Source organism: Orcinus orca, chromosome 11 (assembly GCF_937001465.1).
Source record: "Orcinus orca chromosome 11, mOrcOrc1.1, whole genome shotgun sequence".
Lineage (NCBI taxonomy): Eukaryota > Metazoa > Chordata > Mammalia > Artiodactyla > Delphinidae > Orcinus > Orcinus orca.
The window spans coordinates 31,539,565-31,558,683 of record NC_064569.1 but is presented as its reverse complement, the minus strand read 5'-3'; the positions used below and the strand labels follow the sequence as shown (position 1 = coordinate 31,558,683).

General features: G+C 37.4%; 2 protein-coding genes across 8 annotated transcripts in view; both read right to left on the bottom strand.

The window, feature by feature from the left end:
- The window catches only part of LRRK2 (leucine rich repeat kinase 2), a 159,338-nt gene that overhangs the window by 35,528 nt on the left and 104,691 nt on the right, over positions 1-19,119 (bottom strand). For all 7 annotated transcript variants that reach the window (XR_004478946.2, XM_033412351.2, XM_049694030.1 and 4 more), the window contains 8 exons: positions 18,098-18,186; positions 11,659-11,846; positions 10,617-10,771; positions 9,407-9,553; positions 9,057-9,248; positions 8,252-8,398; positions 4,989-5,089; positions 1,768-1,958 (listed from right to left, as the gene is read on the bottom strand). Coding sequence is in view for 6 of the 7 variants with exons in the window: in XM_033412351.2 (XP_033268242.1) it covers positions 1,768-1,958; positions 4,989-5,089; positions 8,252-8,398; positions 9,057-9,248; positions 9,407-9,553; positions 10,617-10,771; positions 11,659-11,846; positions 18,098-18,186 (1,210 nt within the window). In the remaining variant the exon portion in view is untranslated. The remainder of the gene's footprint in view (positions 1-1,767; positions 1,959-4,988; positions 5,090-8,251; positions 8,399-9,056; positions 9,249-9,406; positions 9,554-10,616; positions 10,772-11,658; positions 11,847-18,097; positions 18,187-19,119) is intronic.
- LOC125960402 (high mobility group nucleosome-binding domain-containing protein 3-like) lies at positions 11,869-14,451 on the bottom strand. The gene has a single exon (XM_049694078.1). It carries the CDS (start codon positions 14,449-14,451, stop codon positions 14,176-14,178), a length of 276 nt encoding a protein of 91 aa, XP_049550035.1. The 3' UTR covers positions 11,869-14,175.

Sequence of the window (19,119 nt, the reverse complement as noted above, 5' to 3'; positions counted from 1 at the left end):
ATCAAGGAAAATGACCAATACAGCTTTTGAAATACATAAGACATAGTTGCCCTTTATCTAGATTAATTTAGTACAAAGTTCCCCCTGGTGTTCAAAAGTGGATGTAGCAACCCAGATCCAAATCTTTGCATTCCTGTTTCATATAATAATCTGTGTTTTTCAATAGCTTCCGGACTCTTTCAGGAAAGGAAATCTACTCATTTTATTCTCCTATTATATCCCCTATACAGTATTAATAGTTATATCGTATATATCAATAGTTTAGTTTTATTTGTTTGTGATCAGTGTTTGTTCTCCTTACCATCCATTCCATTTACATTTCTGGATACTGCTCAAAAGGAATAGACACTATTTAAGAAGGAAAGGAAGAGAAGGAAATTTGCATCCACTTTGTGGCTACCATGCACCAGGCACTGTCTTCCTTCCTTCCTCCCTCTCTCCCCAGTGGCAACATGTGTAATGAGAACGCACCGTTCTAGGTGCTGAGGTACAACGGTGAACAAGAGGAAAAATCCTTGCTATCGTGGCACTTAGATTCTGGTGGCAAAGACAGACAATAAACAAACTTTTAAAATAAAAACATAAAGAATACCCGGCAGTGATAAGTGCTACAGGTGCCAAAGAGACACAAGGTAGTCAGGGACACCCTCCCTGAGGAGAAACCTGAATGAAATGAGAAGTGAGCCAAGAGGATATCTGGAGGTTCGACATTCTGGCCAAGAGAATAGCTGATATAAAGTCTCTGGCATATTCCAGAAGCCTCGGGGAGGCGAGTGGCTGAGCACAGTGATCAGAGTGAGGTGGGAGAGGGTTGATAACAGGAGAAAGATGTGATCCAACTTCCATGTTAGAATGATCACTCTGGCTACTGTGTGAAAAGCAGGTTATCTGGGGGGCAAAGGTGAAAGCAGGGAGACCAGCTGGGCGAGAAGAGATGACAGCAGCTTAGACACTGCTGGGAGGGAGAGAAGTTAGGAGAAGGAGCTGCATTGAGTTATGTTTGCTAAAGACATTTGCTGAAGGATGAGCTGTGGGATGTGAGAGAAAGGAAGGACTAAAGGATGATTCCAAGGTGACACAACTGGGTGACCGGAGATGGAGAGCAGTGGAAAAGGGGGAAATCAAGAGTTTGACTTGGGATGTCTTCAATTATTACAGAAGAACTCGAAACACTATTCACTAAGTATTAGGCACAGTTTAGAGACTACAAGAAAGAGAGAATCAGAGATATAAAATCAAAGCAAGTGTGTGGACAGTCCCTCTGTCTCCAAAGGCCATGGCCTTTCCACCCTCCAAGGCTCTGTCCGGATGCCATCTGGCTGCGGGACTGGGTGCACCTCTGAGACACACTATGGTCTTATAGGACAACCCAACTCAAATCACTCCAGTCCCCTTCAGAAATATGGCCTCATCTTTCCTCATTAGAATTACCCATGATAACTGACACTTTCCTTGATACTTTGAAGCCTTACCTATATTTTTTTAGGGAAGGTAGGTCAATACAGGGTTAAGATCATGGGCTCTGGAGAAGGCCTCCTGGGTTCCAACTGTAATTCTGCTAGCTATGAGATCTGCACGCTCTTCCTACTCTTATTTTATGAAATTATAAAATCTGATCAGGGAAATGGTAGTTTTACACCCAAATAGTTTGTGAAATATTACCAGGACACATTGTTACAGGGAAGCGCTCTTCTCAAAGTCTGAGAGTAATTTTGGGCTCACACTCATCATGCCCTGAATAGAAAACAGCATGACCTAATCTATTACCTCAGACCATCAGCCACATGTAGTGCAATCCTGTGCTGCAGCGTTCTGGTGAGACTGGCTTTGTCTTGTTGAAGCAGGCGATCCAGGGAACCCTTGGAGGCTAACTCCATCACCAACATTCGAGGACGAACCCCAGCTGCCAGCAAAGATATTAAGCTGGGATGGTGGAGGTGGCAAAGCACCACCAGCTCCTGCAAAGTCAAGAATCATTTCAGAGTCATAGACAATCAGCTTTTACCCAAGTGTCTCCTTCCTTAAGCCCATCAACACTTGGAGCACTTTTCCCTGAGTGACTGGATTATAGCAAACTTTCCATTTCTTCTTTGAGTTTTTTTACATTTTCCACATTTTCAGAATTAAACCACTGGTTTTGCAACCATATTCTGAATTAAAATTTTAAGTTCTCTTTTTCCGTTTGCTCTGCTTTACTGGAACATTTAATGCTAGGACAGGACACTGTCCTATTGTGGCACACTAATAGGTCATGTCAGTCTTGCCTACTGAATTCTCCTTAGCCACAGAATCCTTCTCAGCCCAACATCCTGAGCAGCCACTACTAATCAACTGCACTTTGAGGCATGTGAGGTACAACCTGCCTATTATCTCTGGTTTAATGACTAGAGAGTTTTCTGGAGAGAAATGTCTAAGTCTAAAGAAATGTATGGCATTGCCCCTGCCTGAAACTCTCTAATGACTTCCTGTTACTTTTATTGGGTTGGCCAAAAAGTTCGTCTGGGTTTTTCCACAAGGTGTTACAGAAAAACCCAAACAAACGTTTTGGCCAACCCAATAGATTAGATCCCATGAACTTAAACAGCCATTGCGGCCTGACCCGATCTGCCTTAGCCCATCTTTCAAACCTCATCTCCTTTCTCTCTCTTCCTTATTCACCCCCCTTCTGCCACACTGGTGTTCATTAAATCCCCAGCACTGCACACACCCAGCTCCTGCCTTCCAGCCACAGAGTCTTTGCCCTTGCTGATCCCTCTGCCTAGAAATCCCTTCACCCTTCACACAGCTAAAGTCTTCTTGCCATTCAGATCTTAGCTCAAAACTCTTACTTCCTCAGAGTGACCTGCCTTGGACCACCCTTACTAAAGAAAGCAATCACCAGGTGCAACACCTCTCTCTAATCCAAGAAGTTAGCTGGAACAGAGAGGTCTCCAATCTGATTCCTAGGCCACATCTGGTGAGACTTTACAACCTGTTTCATGATACTGTTGTTTTGAATTCCATACATGTTATTCTGTATATTTCACTCTACTCTGAAACTGTATTTAGTTGAAATTTATAGCTTATGTGGTATTAAACTGATTCATGTTTTTTTGTTTTTGTTTTTTATGATTTTGCGGCACGCGGGCCTCTCACTGCTGTGGCCCCTCCCGCCGCGGAGCACAGGCTCCGGACCCGCAGGCCCAGAGGCCATGGCTCACGGGCCCAGCCACTCCGCGGCACGTGGGATCCTCCCGGGCCGGGGCACGAACCCGCGTCCCCCGAATCGGCAGGCGGACTCCCAACCACTGAGCCACCAGGGAAGCCCTGATTCATGTTTTAAATTATGATTTCTGCAGAAGCTCTGCTTCTTAACAACCAGCTTCAAAGATGAGTATCAGTGCCAACTGCATTTATCAGGAGACTGATGTGTGAAGAATTCTGCAAGCTGAAGAATAAAGGCTCAACGCCCTGAGAGGGGATTTTTCAAGAACACGGACTTCAGACTGCAATCATACTTCCTTAGTAGATAAAAATCTTTTTTTCTTCTATGTCTGATTAGCTCAGTTGGCTAAAACTGATGAGAACAAGTCAAGTTAGCTTTGTTTTCTTTCATAAGCACAGACTGGAGCCTAATCCAAATTTCCTATCCTAGAAAAACAGCTCACTGATTGCAAAGAGAAAGGAACAAAAAGAGTGTAACAGATCAGCCCCGATTCATGACCACAGGTAGAATGACCCTTAAAATGCAGCACTGAATACAAGTGTTTTCCTTTCCTTTTCTTTTTTTCGAAAGAGGCATATTACACACACTCCATTGTTTCTATTTCTTCTACTATTTCCTTGGTTCACCTAGCTGCCCATACACTAATCAGTCCCATAAACCTTTCTAGTGTTCTGATTTCCAACAAGGTTCCCTGAGCACATTACATAAAATTTGAAACATATTGAAGACTAATGATCAAGACTGAAAAATTACAATTAATACAACAAACTGCCTACAGATAGAAAGAGATTGTGCTCAGATTTGGTTCACTGACTTACAAAATATTATATACAAAATATTTATTAGCTTATTCCTAGAGCTACAGTGTAATTTTTGGTACTAATAATCAAAATTACTCCAGGATATTTTACACAGACATGAAATTATTTTCATTATTCAGAGTAATATATTGCAACTGTATTTTTTTTGTTTATATAAGTTATTTAGATTCAGATTCAGGCACAATTTTTTTTTAATAAATCAAGAAAAAAATAAGAAAGAATAGATTCAAAAATATGGTTGAGTTCTGGTGTAAGACTGCAGAATTCACATGGATTTTATCTCTCCTGTCACCCTGTCTCCCTCACTCATCCCTACTGTTAGGACTCAGAAAAAAGAAATAAATCCCCACCAGTATTCAAAACAAGAGAGGGTACTGGAGTGACCACTCTTGGTTATGCATTCAATCAACTTTCACTCTTCCTAACAGTACCCTGACTTTTGCTGAGGTATCCAACCCTCAGCCAAGCAGCCCATGAACTTTAAGGGGAACTGACCCCAATCTCAGCTTCAGGGAAAGGTGGGGATATTTTAAATAATACCCTGCTCATTATCACAGTGATTGGTTCAATAACACAGGCCTAAGCCAATCAGCAACAGTACTGCCCTGAACATTGGTGCCTGCAGAGAAAAGAACGTGTGATTCAACTGAGGCCAAGAGAAGTGTTTAAATGGACTACTGTTGTATGGATTTTGGTTCCTTTGAATTACAAAAATGCAAAAAAGGTACCCTCTTTTCTTCTGTGCTTGTAAAGCCTGGAACAAAAATTCTCAGAATACTGTCTTTGTTTTTCAACAGGAGTAAGCTATTTCACTCCATAAAGAAAGGACAAAAGTAGGATTTCATAACTAAACTCTAGTAAACTTTGAGGGAAAATACGGTAATTACAAATGCATGCAAAACAAGAGTTCCAGGAGATTAACAATGTATGATTTAATGTAATAATACTGTTGCATTTCTTACTTGTCTTAACAGTCTAAGTGATGTATGTTTATTAAAAATCTTCACAGCCACTTCTTCTCCTTCATAGGACGCTCGATAAACAGATCCAAAACTGCCGTCACCTTTTGAAAAGAAAGTACAAAGCACTTGGGTTAATCTGTGCAAGCAGGAAAACTCAATAAATTGTATCTTTTGTAATTACATCTGTTTCAAAGATAAATATGACCCACTAGTTTCACTGAATCAAGTCTCCTTTAATGCTTTTTCTTCCTTCTTCTACTCCATGAACTAAGATGGAGTTTCAGGGGGAAACAAAGGCTATAGTAACAGTTAAGTATTGGATTCAAAACAGGATTGGGCAAATAGAAGAAGGAAAAGAGAAGGAAAGCAAGTGGAGGGGGAAGGGAGACAAGAAGAGATGGAGACTTAAATAATAGACATATCCTGCTCTGATTCCCTTCAATCTGAACAAACACTGACAACAAAGAAAAAATTTAATGAGCAGAGAAAAGAAATACACTCTAGGGAAACAAAATTTTCAGGTGGGAGTAGTAGAGATTTCTAATTTTTTAAAGCCCTTCCCTATTTCATAATCACTGCCATATTAAATTGGAGTATGGGCTGTCGTACCCTTCAGGTAACTAAGAGGAAAAATAAGGTTAAGGACTGCTATTGTGTACTTGTGACAAAAAGGTGTGAAAAAATTGACACATAATACCACTGAAGTATCTTCTATTGTGGCTCTCTGGAAAAATAGTCCCTTAAAGAGGAAATGTACCCCCTCCCATAACTCTTCAGATAGACAAACAAAACCCCATATATGTGTATTTTAAAATATTCAGTTGACCCTTGCACAACACACAACATGGGGTTAGGAATGCAGAAGCCCCGAGTGCAGTGGAAAATCTGCACACTGCTGTCTCTGCCTCAAAAACAAAGGAACTGAAAAATGTCTCACCCAAGGAAAGGAAGCTGAAAACAGTTTAGATACAATCAGGACTCAAACCCTAGTTCTTTTGATTTCACACACTATAGTCTCTAATTGAACACAAACTTTTCCCTACATTTAGTTAAAGATCTGTAAAATAAAAATACAGGTACTGTATTTATTGAAAAAAAAATTGCAGATAAGTGGACCCATACTGTTCTAATCTGTGTTGTTCAAGGGTCAACTGTATTTACAAAAACAAGTCTACTAATATTCACAAATCTATTAATATGTGTCATATTAGTCACTGCCTAATAGTAACTGCTATCTGGGAGGGAAAGGGTTAACTGAAGCCCTAAAATTCACTCCTGTCCCACAAAGAAAATGCGGAAGGGAGGGAGATGAATGACCTCCCCCAGATCATCCCAGCATAAAGATACCAGGGTGTTTCTGATTGTAAAATGTTTTTAGAAGGATTTATCTGATTTGTTCAGATCAGTGGCTCTCAGCTAGGGTGACGTTGCTCCCTATCCCCAGCCCCCACCTTTGACAGTGTTTGAAGACAGTTTTGATTGTCAAATCTGAGACGGGGTGAGGAGATACTACTGACATCTAGTGGGTAGCGGCCAAGGACGCTGTTAAACACCCTGCAATGCACAGGACACCCCTCATAACAAAGAATTATCAAGTCCCAAACAGCATCAGTGCAGAGGTTGAGAAACCCTGACCTAGATTGCTTTTTGTATAATAAATAAACATGGAATTTATGAGTTTATGGGAAATGGGGCTAGAGAAGGGGAGTACTCTTATAAACATTTTCCTATCTGCATAATTAAAGAATATAAAACACAGGTGCTTTTGAAGGTGGTCAAAAGGTACAAACTTCCAGTTATAAGGTAAATAATTACTAGGGATGTACTGTACAACATGATAACTACAGTTAACACTGCTGTAGGTTATGTATGAAAGTGGTTAAGAGAGTAAATCCTGAGAGTTCTCATCACAAGAATAAAAATACTTCTTTCTTTTTCCTTCATTTTTTATATATATGCAATTATGGATGTCCACTAAAGCTACTGTGGTAATCGTTTCACCGTACATGTGAGTCAAGTCATTATGCTGTACACCTTGAACTTATACAGTGCTATATGTCAATTACACCTCAGTAAAACTGGTGGAAAAACACAGGTGCTTCAAAAGTGAACTTTTTGAACATTTCTACATAACACTGCTTAAAACATGCCCATTAATCTGAAACACAACTTAGTGCACTAAAAGGGTATATTTGGGGGAGCTGTATCTGATGGCTTGAGACTCTTTCAGAGAAAGAAAATAGTATGTCTGGTACTTGTCTGTATCTTTCAAATCACAAGTCAAGTTTGGTGTTGGTTAAGATCTAAGATTCAGTGTTAACAATTCAGCATTTTGCATTAGCCTACTATTACTAATATATTCACTCTCAGAGTGCAAAGGCATTTAACATCATTCAAAATTTCCCAATCGATGTAAAGAATAAAGGTACAAAGGAGTTTATTTACCCCTACATGTCATATCCCAAATTTTGGACATTGTTTGTTAATAATATTAATATCCTGACACATCGTCTAGTCATTCTCTCTGTGGAAATTTAATTAAAATAAAATGTATACACACATAACAACAACAAATACTCCACAAAGTAAAGTCAGAATTGTCCTCAAATACTTTACATTAAATCAACTCAATACTCTCCATAGCTCCCAAGTATTCTCAGCAATGTTTAGAACTTGAGTACATTACCAATTTAATGCTTCTGAATTTTTAATCTCAAATTGGCTTTTTATGAATATTTTAATGAAAATTTATGATTGTCATACTTAGCAACAAAATTGCTACAATGACTACTTAGAGGTGTTCTTCCTTTACTTATTCTTTTTGTGACTGAAAAATGGCTGCATTACTCAACTGAAAACTTCCTAAATGCCTTCCCTATCACTGAAAATTAAAGCAAATGCAAGGACATATTTCATAAATATGTGTGCTTCCATGGTGGTCCCATCCTCAACTCAAACCCAGCCTACAAAAGTGTTGGGGTTTTTTTTTTGGCCGTGTCATGCCACATGCAGGATCTTAGCTCCCTGGCCAGGGAATCAAATCCGCGCCCCCTGCAGTGGAAGTGCAGAAACTTAACCACTGGACCACCAGAGAAGTCCCAACATGATATTACTTTAAAATATATTATCCCAAAGGAAAAACATTACAAAAAATATATGAAGACACTAAAAACTATGACAATATAATTATATGTAAATATTTTCTAGATTATAAATAAAAGCTGCACTCTAATTTTTATTCTCAAATCAACAAAAATAGTTACCTAAAAGAAACTCTGGAGCTTGTTCAAATTCCAATTCATCATTATTCAACATAATATTTCTAGGCAGGTCAGCCAAAATCAAGTCAGGAGCAATCTGAGATATTGGAACGGTGAGCCTTGGTTGGTCTGGATTCACTAGGAGGTCTCCTGAGAAGTACATAAAACATTTTTTTTTAAAGGTAAACTATTAAGGTTGTACATAAGTTTGTCCTTTTGATTTACAGAAATAATCACATATTTTCTATGATTTCTAATCACTCTTTAAGGTTTTCTTACCAATCTTATTTTTCTCTAGAAACTCTGAGAAAGTTTTAAAAGTTGAATTAATACCTATCTACTAGGAATTTTAAATACTCATTCCTAGGTTCACTCACTAGAAAGTAGGATTCAGAACTGCCTTAGACTATTGATACATGACTAGGAAATTATATATTCTTTACTTTTACAACATTCTTGGAGCACTTAGCCTATGGTTATCGTTGCTAAGTTACTTCCATGTATCATCTATTTTAATCCTCATAACAATTCTATGAGGTAGTTTTGGTCAGTACTCTTATTTCACAGATGAGGTTATGTTGCTCAATAGCCAGTATTCAAACTCTCAAACCAACATTTTTTCTGAATCTAGAGTATAAGATCTTACTGGGTAATAAACATATTTTTCTGAACTGTCACTACAATTGAATGTAGTATCCTCTAACTCATCCTTTACGGATAAGAATAATTTTTACATTTATTTCAAACCTCACTTCACAAATATTGAAAGGATCACTTAAAAACATTTGTAAGTTGTATCAACACATACCTTCTTCTACTTTCTTCATCAAGTTGTCAAGTAAGATTTTCTGATGTTCTTCACCATCATTAAAACTATATAATGCCCACTTCTTCAACAGAGTTTCTCCTTCACCACAAATATCAATCTCCAATAACCCTGGAAACCACTCTTCCATGAGAGAGTCAATGTGGTCCACAACTTGGCCCAAAAGAATACAGCCTACATAATCCAAAGAAGACTTCATCAACACCCTAGCTGAACCTTATTCTGTCACAAAACTGGAAAGAACCTTATTCTGTCACAAAACTATAAAGTTTTTTTAAAAAGTTTAGATTTCTTTAGTGGTACAATTCAAAGTTTTTAATTAATTTCCTTACCTTTTCTACAAGAAGGAACTGTAATTTTTAAGAAACTCTCTGGGTGATTATCTAAGACTTCAGATCCTACCAAGCAATAAGCTTCAGGAGACCAATTCAAGTAGATGCCTTGTCGCCAATACATTCTGTTTGGGCGAAGTGCTCGTTCTGAAAGAAGTTTAAATGAACCCACATATAGCCATTAATTATTAGCGGCTCCATAAATTAAAGGGGAAAAATTCACTGCACACACCACAAATGACAGTAAAAGAGATATATTTGTTTTGAAGGAAAGTACTGGAATCGTTAATGATATGAGTCCCCATCCATATCTATTAAATATAATATTAAATATTTTATCCTCAATTTTGGAATGAAGTAAATAAAATGCCCAGTATACAACCTAAGATAGATTTCAGGTTCATGGTGTTAAGTAGTTTAGTATGTGTAATAGATGAAGAAAGAGAATCATAAATAAGTTCCCATAACTTTTAAAAAGAGGTTGGTGGTCATGCTAAAACCAACACTTTGATGTGATGTAACTTTCTATATGTCGATTAACTGCAAGCAACATAAGGTTTACTTCAGAATACAGTACCACCTCCATAAAGCTGATTTTTAAGCACATAAAAAATTATATTTTCCCTTTGGAGCACTAAGATCTCTCTTTCTTCCAGGAGGAAGAGCTAGCATTATAAACACCCATTTTTATTCTTTTTTGTAAACCCCTCAGGGATTGTGGAGCAGAATAGAGCTATTATAGTCCCTACACAGAATGGTCTGAATGGTCAGGAACTGTTACACTGTTAAATAAAACTCCCTGACTGCAGTGGTGGCCATTCCTAGTTTTTCTTTGCGCGCATGTGCGTGTGTGTGTGTGTGTTTGTGTGTATGTGTAGGTTGGGTGGGTGTGTTTAAACAAATGATGCTTACTAATTTCACCTTTTAAAATTGCTACTTCTAGTCTGCTTTGGCTTGCAAAGCGAGATAGTCATAGGCATTGTAAATGTGTCTAAAATAAGCACACATGGGCTTTGAGGAATTTTCTTCTTAACAAATTGCATGAATTTATTTGAGTGTATGTCTTTATATTGGCCACTCTGAGGTCTTTTGAGCTTATTTTCTGATTTTCAGCTGCCTTTCAAACAAGTAAACTCTGGGAAAATGACATTAATTTTAATATGCTTTCCTCCTAACTTCTCTAAATATTAATTCTTCATTAAATACATACCTCTTCCTGAAAGCATGTAAGGTGAAATTTCAAGTAATCGATTGATTAATCTCGACCAAAAGCCCATTGGAAAATAAGGCATTTCATACAGTCGAATGATAATTTCAGAGTTCTCACAATGGGGAAGCTCTATTACAGGTCTGTGGTCCGACAAACTAAAGATAAAAGGACACTGTCATTATACAGCTTCATAAAATACCCAATCATGTTGACCAAAGTGCTTTACTACTTGAAATCAATGAATTGAAGATAAATATTCTAAGTAATTGCACTTTTTATAATGTTCTTTCGCTACATGCTCTTCCTACTCAAAATTTAATGGTTATTTAATTAATTCAAATGCATGATCAGATGTAGATGCATGAAATTTTTTCAATAATCTTATTTATACTATAAATAAATTATTACAGTTCGTTATGCATAGACGAGTAAAGGGATTATGTAAAACTTGAAAAAAATTCATGTCCTAGAAAAGAGTTATATCTATTTTTAGAATTAGTTACCATCCATCAACCAATGCAATTTGCACTTTTCAATGTCATATTACTTTATAATATTTCCCAGGTGCTTATAAAGCAGTAAGAATTTCTACAGTACAGGGCTATAACTTAGGTCTCCATTGTGTTGCCCATACCTCTGAAAATTCACAGCCATAAATTATTTTAAGACTATGTTGAAAACTCATTATATCCCCAGAATCTGCGTAATAACTCTTCCAGTACCATGTAAGGACACACACACACACACACACACACACACGCACACACACACAGAGACTTATCTCCACTATTAATCTTTATTAAATAAATTAGGCAGTGCTAAATCAAATAGTAATTATATACAGAAAATCAGTCATTTACTGTATCTTTAAATGTCAAATTTAGTGTTTTCATTAAAAGAAAATGTTATACTTCAGTACAAAGTTTACACAAGAAGAAAAAAGTTAGTACATTTATCACAGACCAAAGTTACTTTGACTACTAAAACAATATAATACATGGTGAATTTCCATAGGGTAATAAAATTTTAAGCTTTGGCTTACCTGCTTGGAACCAGCAAATATTCTTCTCCTGTTGGCAAGGCAATCTGGAATTTTTCTAAGAGTTTAAAGTACTGTGACATGTAGTTCTTTGGAAATCTCTTTTTCTTTGAAAGAAATTTTTCCACATCTCTACGTGAAATAATTCCCTTAGGATGCTTTGGACAGCCCTCCACTTTCACTGTCAAAATCTGAAAGATTTAAACTTATACATAATCACTAAAATTTATTTTCTGTAAAGTTTTGAATTTAAAACATTTCCTGTGCTCAGTAAAAATGATTAAAACAATTTTAATGTTGTCAAGTACAACATAGGACCTAATTTCTCTAGCTAGCAGCCAGGTAGCCTAGAAGCCCAGTGGGGCATGTACTCCCTACACACAAAAAAAAATTTTTATTAAATTAAGGGAGTTAATTCAGATCAGAAATTCTGGAGATCCTCTGAAACCAATGAACCACAAGCCTTCCCCAACTCCAATTAACACATCAATCCAGTACCCCACATCCTTGTTACAGTCTCATCAATAGTATATTCCTTGGGAAATTATCTTCCAGACTGTGTTACCACTACAGGTTTGCAATAGAAATGTTACTTTACATTTACATAATAGGAGATGGTTTCCATCAGCGAGAAGAGAGGTAGCTTAGCACATTTCAGTGATTCTCAAACAAAGTAAGTAACCCCTGAATTTCACTGGACTCCACTCAGTCTGGATCAGTAGGTCTGAGATGAGGCTTGAGAATCTGCTTTTTTAACAAGAAACTCTGATGATTCTAATGTGGAGACCATACTTTGAGCTTCGATCATCATCATAACAATTAAAAATATAAGTTCAGAAGAACTCAGGTTCAAATCCAGGCTCTACTGCCAATTGTGTGACCTTGGGAAAGATATTTAATTTCTTTACCCACAGTTTCCTTCTCTGTAACGTAAGATAATAAAAGTGACTGTCTCTTAGATTGCCATGAGAACAAAATAAGATACACATAAAACATGCAAAATACATACAACAATTTTTAGCAAATAGCAAGCCCTCAAATGTTAGCCATTATCTACATATTCCTATTCATTTTACTTGGCCAAATTAATTTTCAAAAGAGATTTGTGCTTAATTTTCTTTAGTAGATCTATAATGTTTAAGGGATACTTAAATAGGAACAAACATTATTTACATTATCATGTAGCTGGGTAAAATACTGGACTGTAAAATCCGTAGGCCTGAGGACTTGTCTCACTCAACACTATATTTCTATTTTGTATGTATACCGTCATTGAATCAATGAATGCATGACTGATTGAACATAATGATATCTAATGCAATGTATAATGGGTCATTAAATAATGAAAACTATAATTTGGGACTTCCTCCATATTGTATAGTTTATAGCCCAAACTGCTCTTACACTTTAGGTAGTGAAGAAAACTGCTGTTTTAGTGTTTTTAAAGTTGCTAAGACCTGTCTGACAAACTCACTCTCTACCCCCAGCCATACTTTATATTTTCTTTGTAGCATTCTGTACCACCTAACATGTTAAGGATCCATGTTTTGGTTATTTCCTCCCATTTGAACGTCAACTCCATGAATGCAGGAAACTTGTTTTGTCTACTGCTATTGCCCCAGCACCAGAACAATATCTGGAACATCATTAGGTGCTGAATAAATACTGTTGAATTCGTGAACTGGGGGAAAATAAAGTTTGGAGCATTTTATCCTAGGGTTAGGTTCATAGGCACTGGAATCAAACCACTTGGTTTGAAATCATAACTCTAATTCTCCCTGAATATGGAGTCAAACCACTTGGTTTGAAATCGTAACTCTAATTCTCCCTGAATATGTAACTTTGAATAAATTATTTAACCTCTCTGTCCATCAATTTCTTCATCTTCAAGAATGGGCACTAATAAAGTACCATTTAAAAGAGTTGTTCTGAGAATTAAATGAGATAATCTTTGAAAAGCATATAAGTAACCTCTTATATGTCAGCCATTATTGTATACTTATTCTAATTTATTTTACTTAGACAAACTGATTTTATTTTATTTTATTTACTTTTTTTTTGCAGACAGGAAAACCTTTTATTTTAAACCACAAATAGTCAGCAGGTGGCCACAACTATCCATGTTTCATTAAAATCACATAAAACCTAGGTACAAAAGCACCACTGATTATTGCTCTAGAAGAACTGCATGAAAAAATTCAAATACACAGTAAAAACACCACAGTATGCACAGGACTAAATTTTTAAAGCAAGTGCATGGAATGGTGAATCAATTTTACAGACAGCTTCCTATACTAAATTGGTATTTATTTTACTCAAGGATGATGGGAATCTCAAAAAATCATGACTATGAGAAGGTAAAATGTCCATCCTTATATATTTTTGTATGCCAACTAGTAGAGTCCTAAAAAATTAGCATTTACAAAATACTCGGTAAAAATAGCTTTTAAAAGTTGTCCAAAGAGGTACATAAAATCAACCCCAATTTTCATGACAAATCATTCTCTTTCGTTTACAGATTCAGTTTTCTGTGCCTTCCTTTCCAGCTTCTTGCTTTTCCTCCTTCTTCCCTTTAGCACCTTTTTTAACCTTTGTTGCCAGTTCTTTCTCAGTAGGGCTCATGTGAGGATCTATGCACAGGATAAGGGCCTTAGCAGATGTTTTTCTTGGTTTAGGTTCAGGTTTGGGGGCAGCAGCTTTCGCTGACAGCCTGGCAGACCATCTGGTGGGCTCCTGTTTAGTTACTTTGGATCCATCCTTGCCCTCTGGATTCTCTGGAGACTTTCTCTTCGGCATAATGACTACGTTGGTGCAGCTAAAAAGTAAAGCAACGGGCTGGAACTGCTGGCACCGCCGCTGGATGCTGCCCCTGCCGCAGCTGTTCACACGCAGGGCTTGGCATAGCACGGCCTCCAACAAACTGATTTTAAAATATAAGTTTGTGCTTGATTCTTTTAGTAGATCTATGCTGCGCTACCACTATCTGTAGCAGATAGTTTCCAAAGATGGACACATTAATTTTTTCTCTCTCTACATGTGGGCTGCTTAATCCTTCAAGATATAGAATCCATCCATTTCCCTGAACAAGACTTGTGGTTGCTCTGCTCACTAGAACATGGCAGAGCTGACATTTTACCAGTTCTGGGCCTGGCCTTTAAGAGGTCTAGGCATATATGAGAGACCACATGGAGGAGCACCAACACACCAAAAATGTGAGTGTAGCCTTCTTGGACTCTCCAGCCCAGCTCAATGAGGAAGCCAAGCGGACGACCCCTGTCAATGCCATGTGGAGCAGAACCACTTGAACCCAGTCAACCCACAGAACAGTGAGAAACAATAAGCTGTTGATGTTTTACTCCAAGTTTACTTGTGCACGCTAGGTTTTGGGGTATTTTGTTATATAGCAATAAAAAACTGAAACCTTATCTTAATTTTATCACCTTTGAAAGTCCTCTTATTATTCCTTCAGCCTGGTAACTTCTAAGGCTAACTTATGCCCTTGTGCAAGGAAAGAAAATTTTCCAAATTTCTCACACAACTTTTTATCAAGATTAAATTGCCATGCAAGTTTTATAATACTCTACCAGTAAGTCCCTTTCATATCTCTTTTATCATATAGTTAAATGAGTTTTGCAAATTTCTCTGTGTGTTGATGGAAACTTTAATAAGTTTAGTGACCTAACAGCTCTGGGCACAAAGAGGGTGGCTGGGCTCATTAGAGCTTCTACACCATGAAATTATTTCTTCCCTTGTCTTGATGACTCACTTGGAGGTGAATAACCCTATTTATTTTTGCTGGTTTGGTGTCAGGCAGATCATTCTGTCTTCACGTGATTACTTATGGCTTTCATTCTCTTTAAACCTTAATAAAAATGACATATTTCAGTATATCGCATAAATAAAAATGATGGCATTTATCTTTTACATTAAGAAATTTTACTGACCCTTTAGATCTATCTTTCAAAATAACTTGAGCTGTTCAAATTCTTGACTTAATTTTCAATTAAATTAACATGTTTATAGTATAACTAATAGTATAACTATGCTAATGAGAACTTTCATGGAGTTTCAACTTAATTACTCCATAGTATCTTCAGGGATTTTATTGCATCATGATGGAAATTTGCTTCTGTTAAAAGATAGTGATTCTGATGGAAACCACTTTGTTATTCTATTGAATAAGATGTACCCACTCTAATATTATCCACATGTGTGCAACTTTAAATAGTCCCAATTCACATGGAAACACATCACTTTTTGGTGCAACTTTAGCCTTTTCTTGACTATGCAGAGTTCAGTTATTTTCTGATACAGGTGCCACCTAACAACAAATCTTCAGGGTATAATTAAAACTCCCTTTTCTACACAGAGTGCATATAACTACACATATTGTTTTATTGAGCTCCATACCTGGCACACTTTCCAAAACTACATGAATACATCTTTACAGTTTTGAAGATTTTTTTTCATTTCCTGAGATCATAAGTCTTTAATTACCAAATAGGTCAAATATAAACTTTTGCTAAAACTTACTATTCACTTATACTGAACTAGGGAGGCAATGTAGAAGATAATATTGTTATTATCCTTATTTTACAAGCGAAGAAACAAAAGCTTAAAACATTAAGAAATGTCAAAGTGAGTAAGGATTTAGGAGAGATCTGAACGCAGGTCATGCTGACTCTAGAGCTTGTGCTCTTGACCACTATACCTTCCTGGCTCCATTCTCATTAGGTAGATGAGTAAAATCACACTTTCCATGGCATATGTGCAGAAGGATGAAAATCTACTTTAAAAATATCTGCCAGACGGGCTTCCCTGGTGGTGCAGTGGTTGAGAGTCCACCTGCCGATGCAGGGGATGCGGGTTCGTGCCCCAGTCCGGGAGGATCCCACATGCCACGGAGCGGCTGGGCCCGTGAGCCATAGCCGCTGAGCCTGCGCGTCCGGAGCCTGTGCTCCGCAACGGGATAGGCCACAACAGTGAGAGGCCCGCGTACCGCAAAAAAAAATAATAATAATAAAAACTGCCAGAATAGTAATAACTGTCCCATTACAATTAATTGCCAATTGCAATGTTTCAATACATTCTCAAGTTCTGTGGTATAGGATTTAGCCACAAATGAATTCCCTCTTTAAAATATCTTTCTTATTCTTCCTTAGATGAAATTTAGGAACTATTATTCAAGATTACCTGAGGGAATTTAATTAACATTATAGTTGATTAGAAGAGAGCTTTCTGGAGCTTCCCTGGTGGCGCAGTGGTTGAGAGTCCGCCTACCGAAGCAGGGGACGCGGGTTCGCGCCCCGGTCCGAGAAGATCCCACATGCCGCAGAGCGGCTGGGCCCGTGAGCCATGGCCGCTGAGCCTGCGTGTCCAGAGCCTGTGCTCCACAACGGGAGACGCCACAACAGTGGGAGGCCCGCATACCTCAAAAAAAAAAAAAAAAAAAAAAAAGAAGAGAGATTTCTAACATAAAAAAATACAATCATTTTAGTGACTCAAAAAATTATACTCATAAACAAAATAGCCACCAGTGAGTGCACATGCTGGAGACGCCCTCCCCAGGCTCACTTCAATTCATGATTCATCCAGATGCAGTTGTTCTCACCCAGGGTGATTTTGTGCATCCTAAAATATTTGGCAATGTCTGGGCACATTTTTGCTTGTCATACTGGGAAGGTACTACTGGCATCTAGAGGGTAGAGGCCAAAGATGCTGCTATCTAGAGGGTAGAGGCCAAAGATGCTGCTATCATCCTACAATGTACAACAAAGAATTATCTGGCCCAAAATGTCAATAGTGCTGACACTGAGGAACCCTGAGCTAGTGTGTTCTGTTTGAATGGTTTTCTGTGGCAAATCTATAGAGGTGGATTATGATAGCTAATTAATGTAAACTCATTGGTAACTGTTATTGGGAGAAGAAATAATTTTCCATATGAAATATAAATAGAGAAAAGACAGCCATAACCACCACTATTCAAAATTTTTAAAATTGTAAGCATTTAGACCTTACATTCCACTGAAGAGTCAAAATTTTCCTCCATGTTGTATAGACTGAGGTTTCAGAGGCTCATCAACCCAATTTTCGTATATGTACTTATCCCAAAGATTTTCACAAAGCTTTCATTCAATTGACTATATCAATAACCAAACCAAAGCTATCATCAGGATCTAGAAAAGTACTATGGAACAGAGCAGTACAAACACCTGTCTGTGACTTGAAAACAAAGACATTAAAGTAAATTCTAAGATGTCTTCTCTTCTTTCATGAAGTTCTTCTTTATGCAGTCTTCTACACAAATTGTTCTACAGTTTTCTATATTCACAGTAGTTTCTACCTTAACTGAACACAAACTCTATAAAACTCAATGCTCTAGGTGTCACTTGTAGTTTTCTTCAATCATTACTCCCATGCCACAAAAATATAATATACCAACCTGGGCCATGACTTTACAAAGCCACTTGGGTTCCACAAAATATAAGTCACTTAACTGCAAGGCTGGGTCTTGAAAATGAAGGAGGACCCCTGGAGTAAAAATCAAGAGTGAAACATGGAATTTAGAATATGCAAATATCAAGGGGCTTTAGAGAGAATCTAGTCCAACCTCCTCATTTTACAGATGAGTAAACTTCAGTGGCAGAGCTGAGACCCGAACCCAGGCAACCCAGCTCCCAAGCCCTGAAACCCAAATGTTATTTTAAAAAGTTATCTTTTGAACTATATAAAATGATCATATTTAAGCATATTTAAGACAAAGCCATACATTGAAGAGCATGTATTTAGAAATAAATAGAAATTCATAAATATTTTTGGCTTTCTAATTACATACTACAAAGACACATCTTATTTTCGAATACAGGTAAGAAACACAAAATATCAAAGGAAGCTACTGGTTTAAGAACAATGAGGAAATGAATGGATCAGATTCAATCCACATGAAGATTATTTTTCATACAGCAGAATCTGGGGATCAAAAGCAACTTCCCAACCACTTATCCGAGCACTACAAATCAACTCACACATTTCTAGCAAGGTTATATTGATCAAGTACACAATTAGCACCAAAGTCTGTTCAAGAGTTTTCATCTGTGAGGTCATGCTGACAACATGTTATGCAACAGAGCAAGATCTGCCACTCAGTAGCTGCATCATCTCAGGCAACCATTGATTCTCCAAGTGCCAAGTTAAACCATCCCAATAATAATTCTTCTTTTCAGTGTACAAATAGTCTCCACATAGGGTCTCACAGGTCCTGAATAGTACAGTCAAGTTCTACAACCCATGTTTTAACTCCTGCTCAGAGACCTTTTCCACTACTGCCCTTAGATAATTTCTAAATTATTCTCTTATGACATAATACATGATTCAACATCAATGCTCATGATGATCTTTCAAAAAGAAAAACAAATCAGTTACCTATTAAAGAATTTTGTCAATATTCTGTTAAATTTTAAATGT

Excerpts from the sequence above, each read along its gene's own strand:
- LOC125960402 (XM_049694078.1), bottom strand. The coding sequence starts at position 14,451 with ATGCCGAAGAGAAAGTCTCCAGAGAATCCAGAGGGCAAGGATGGATCC.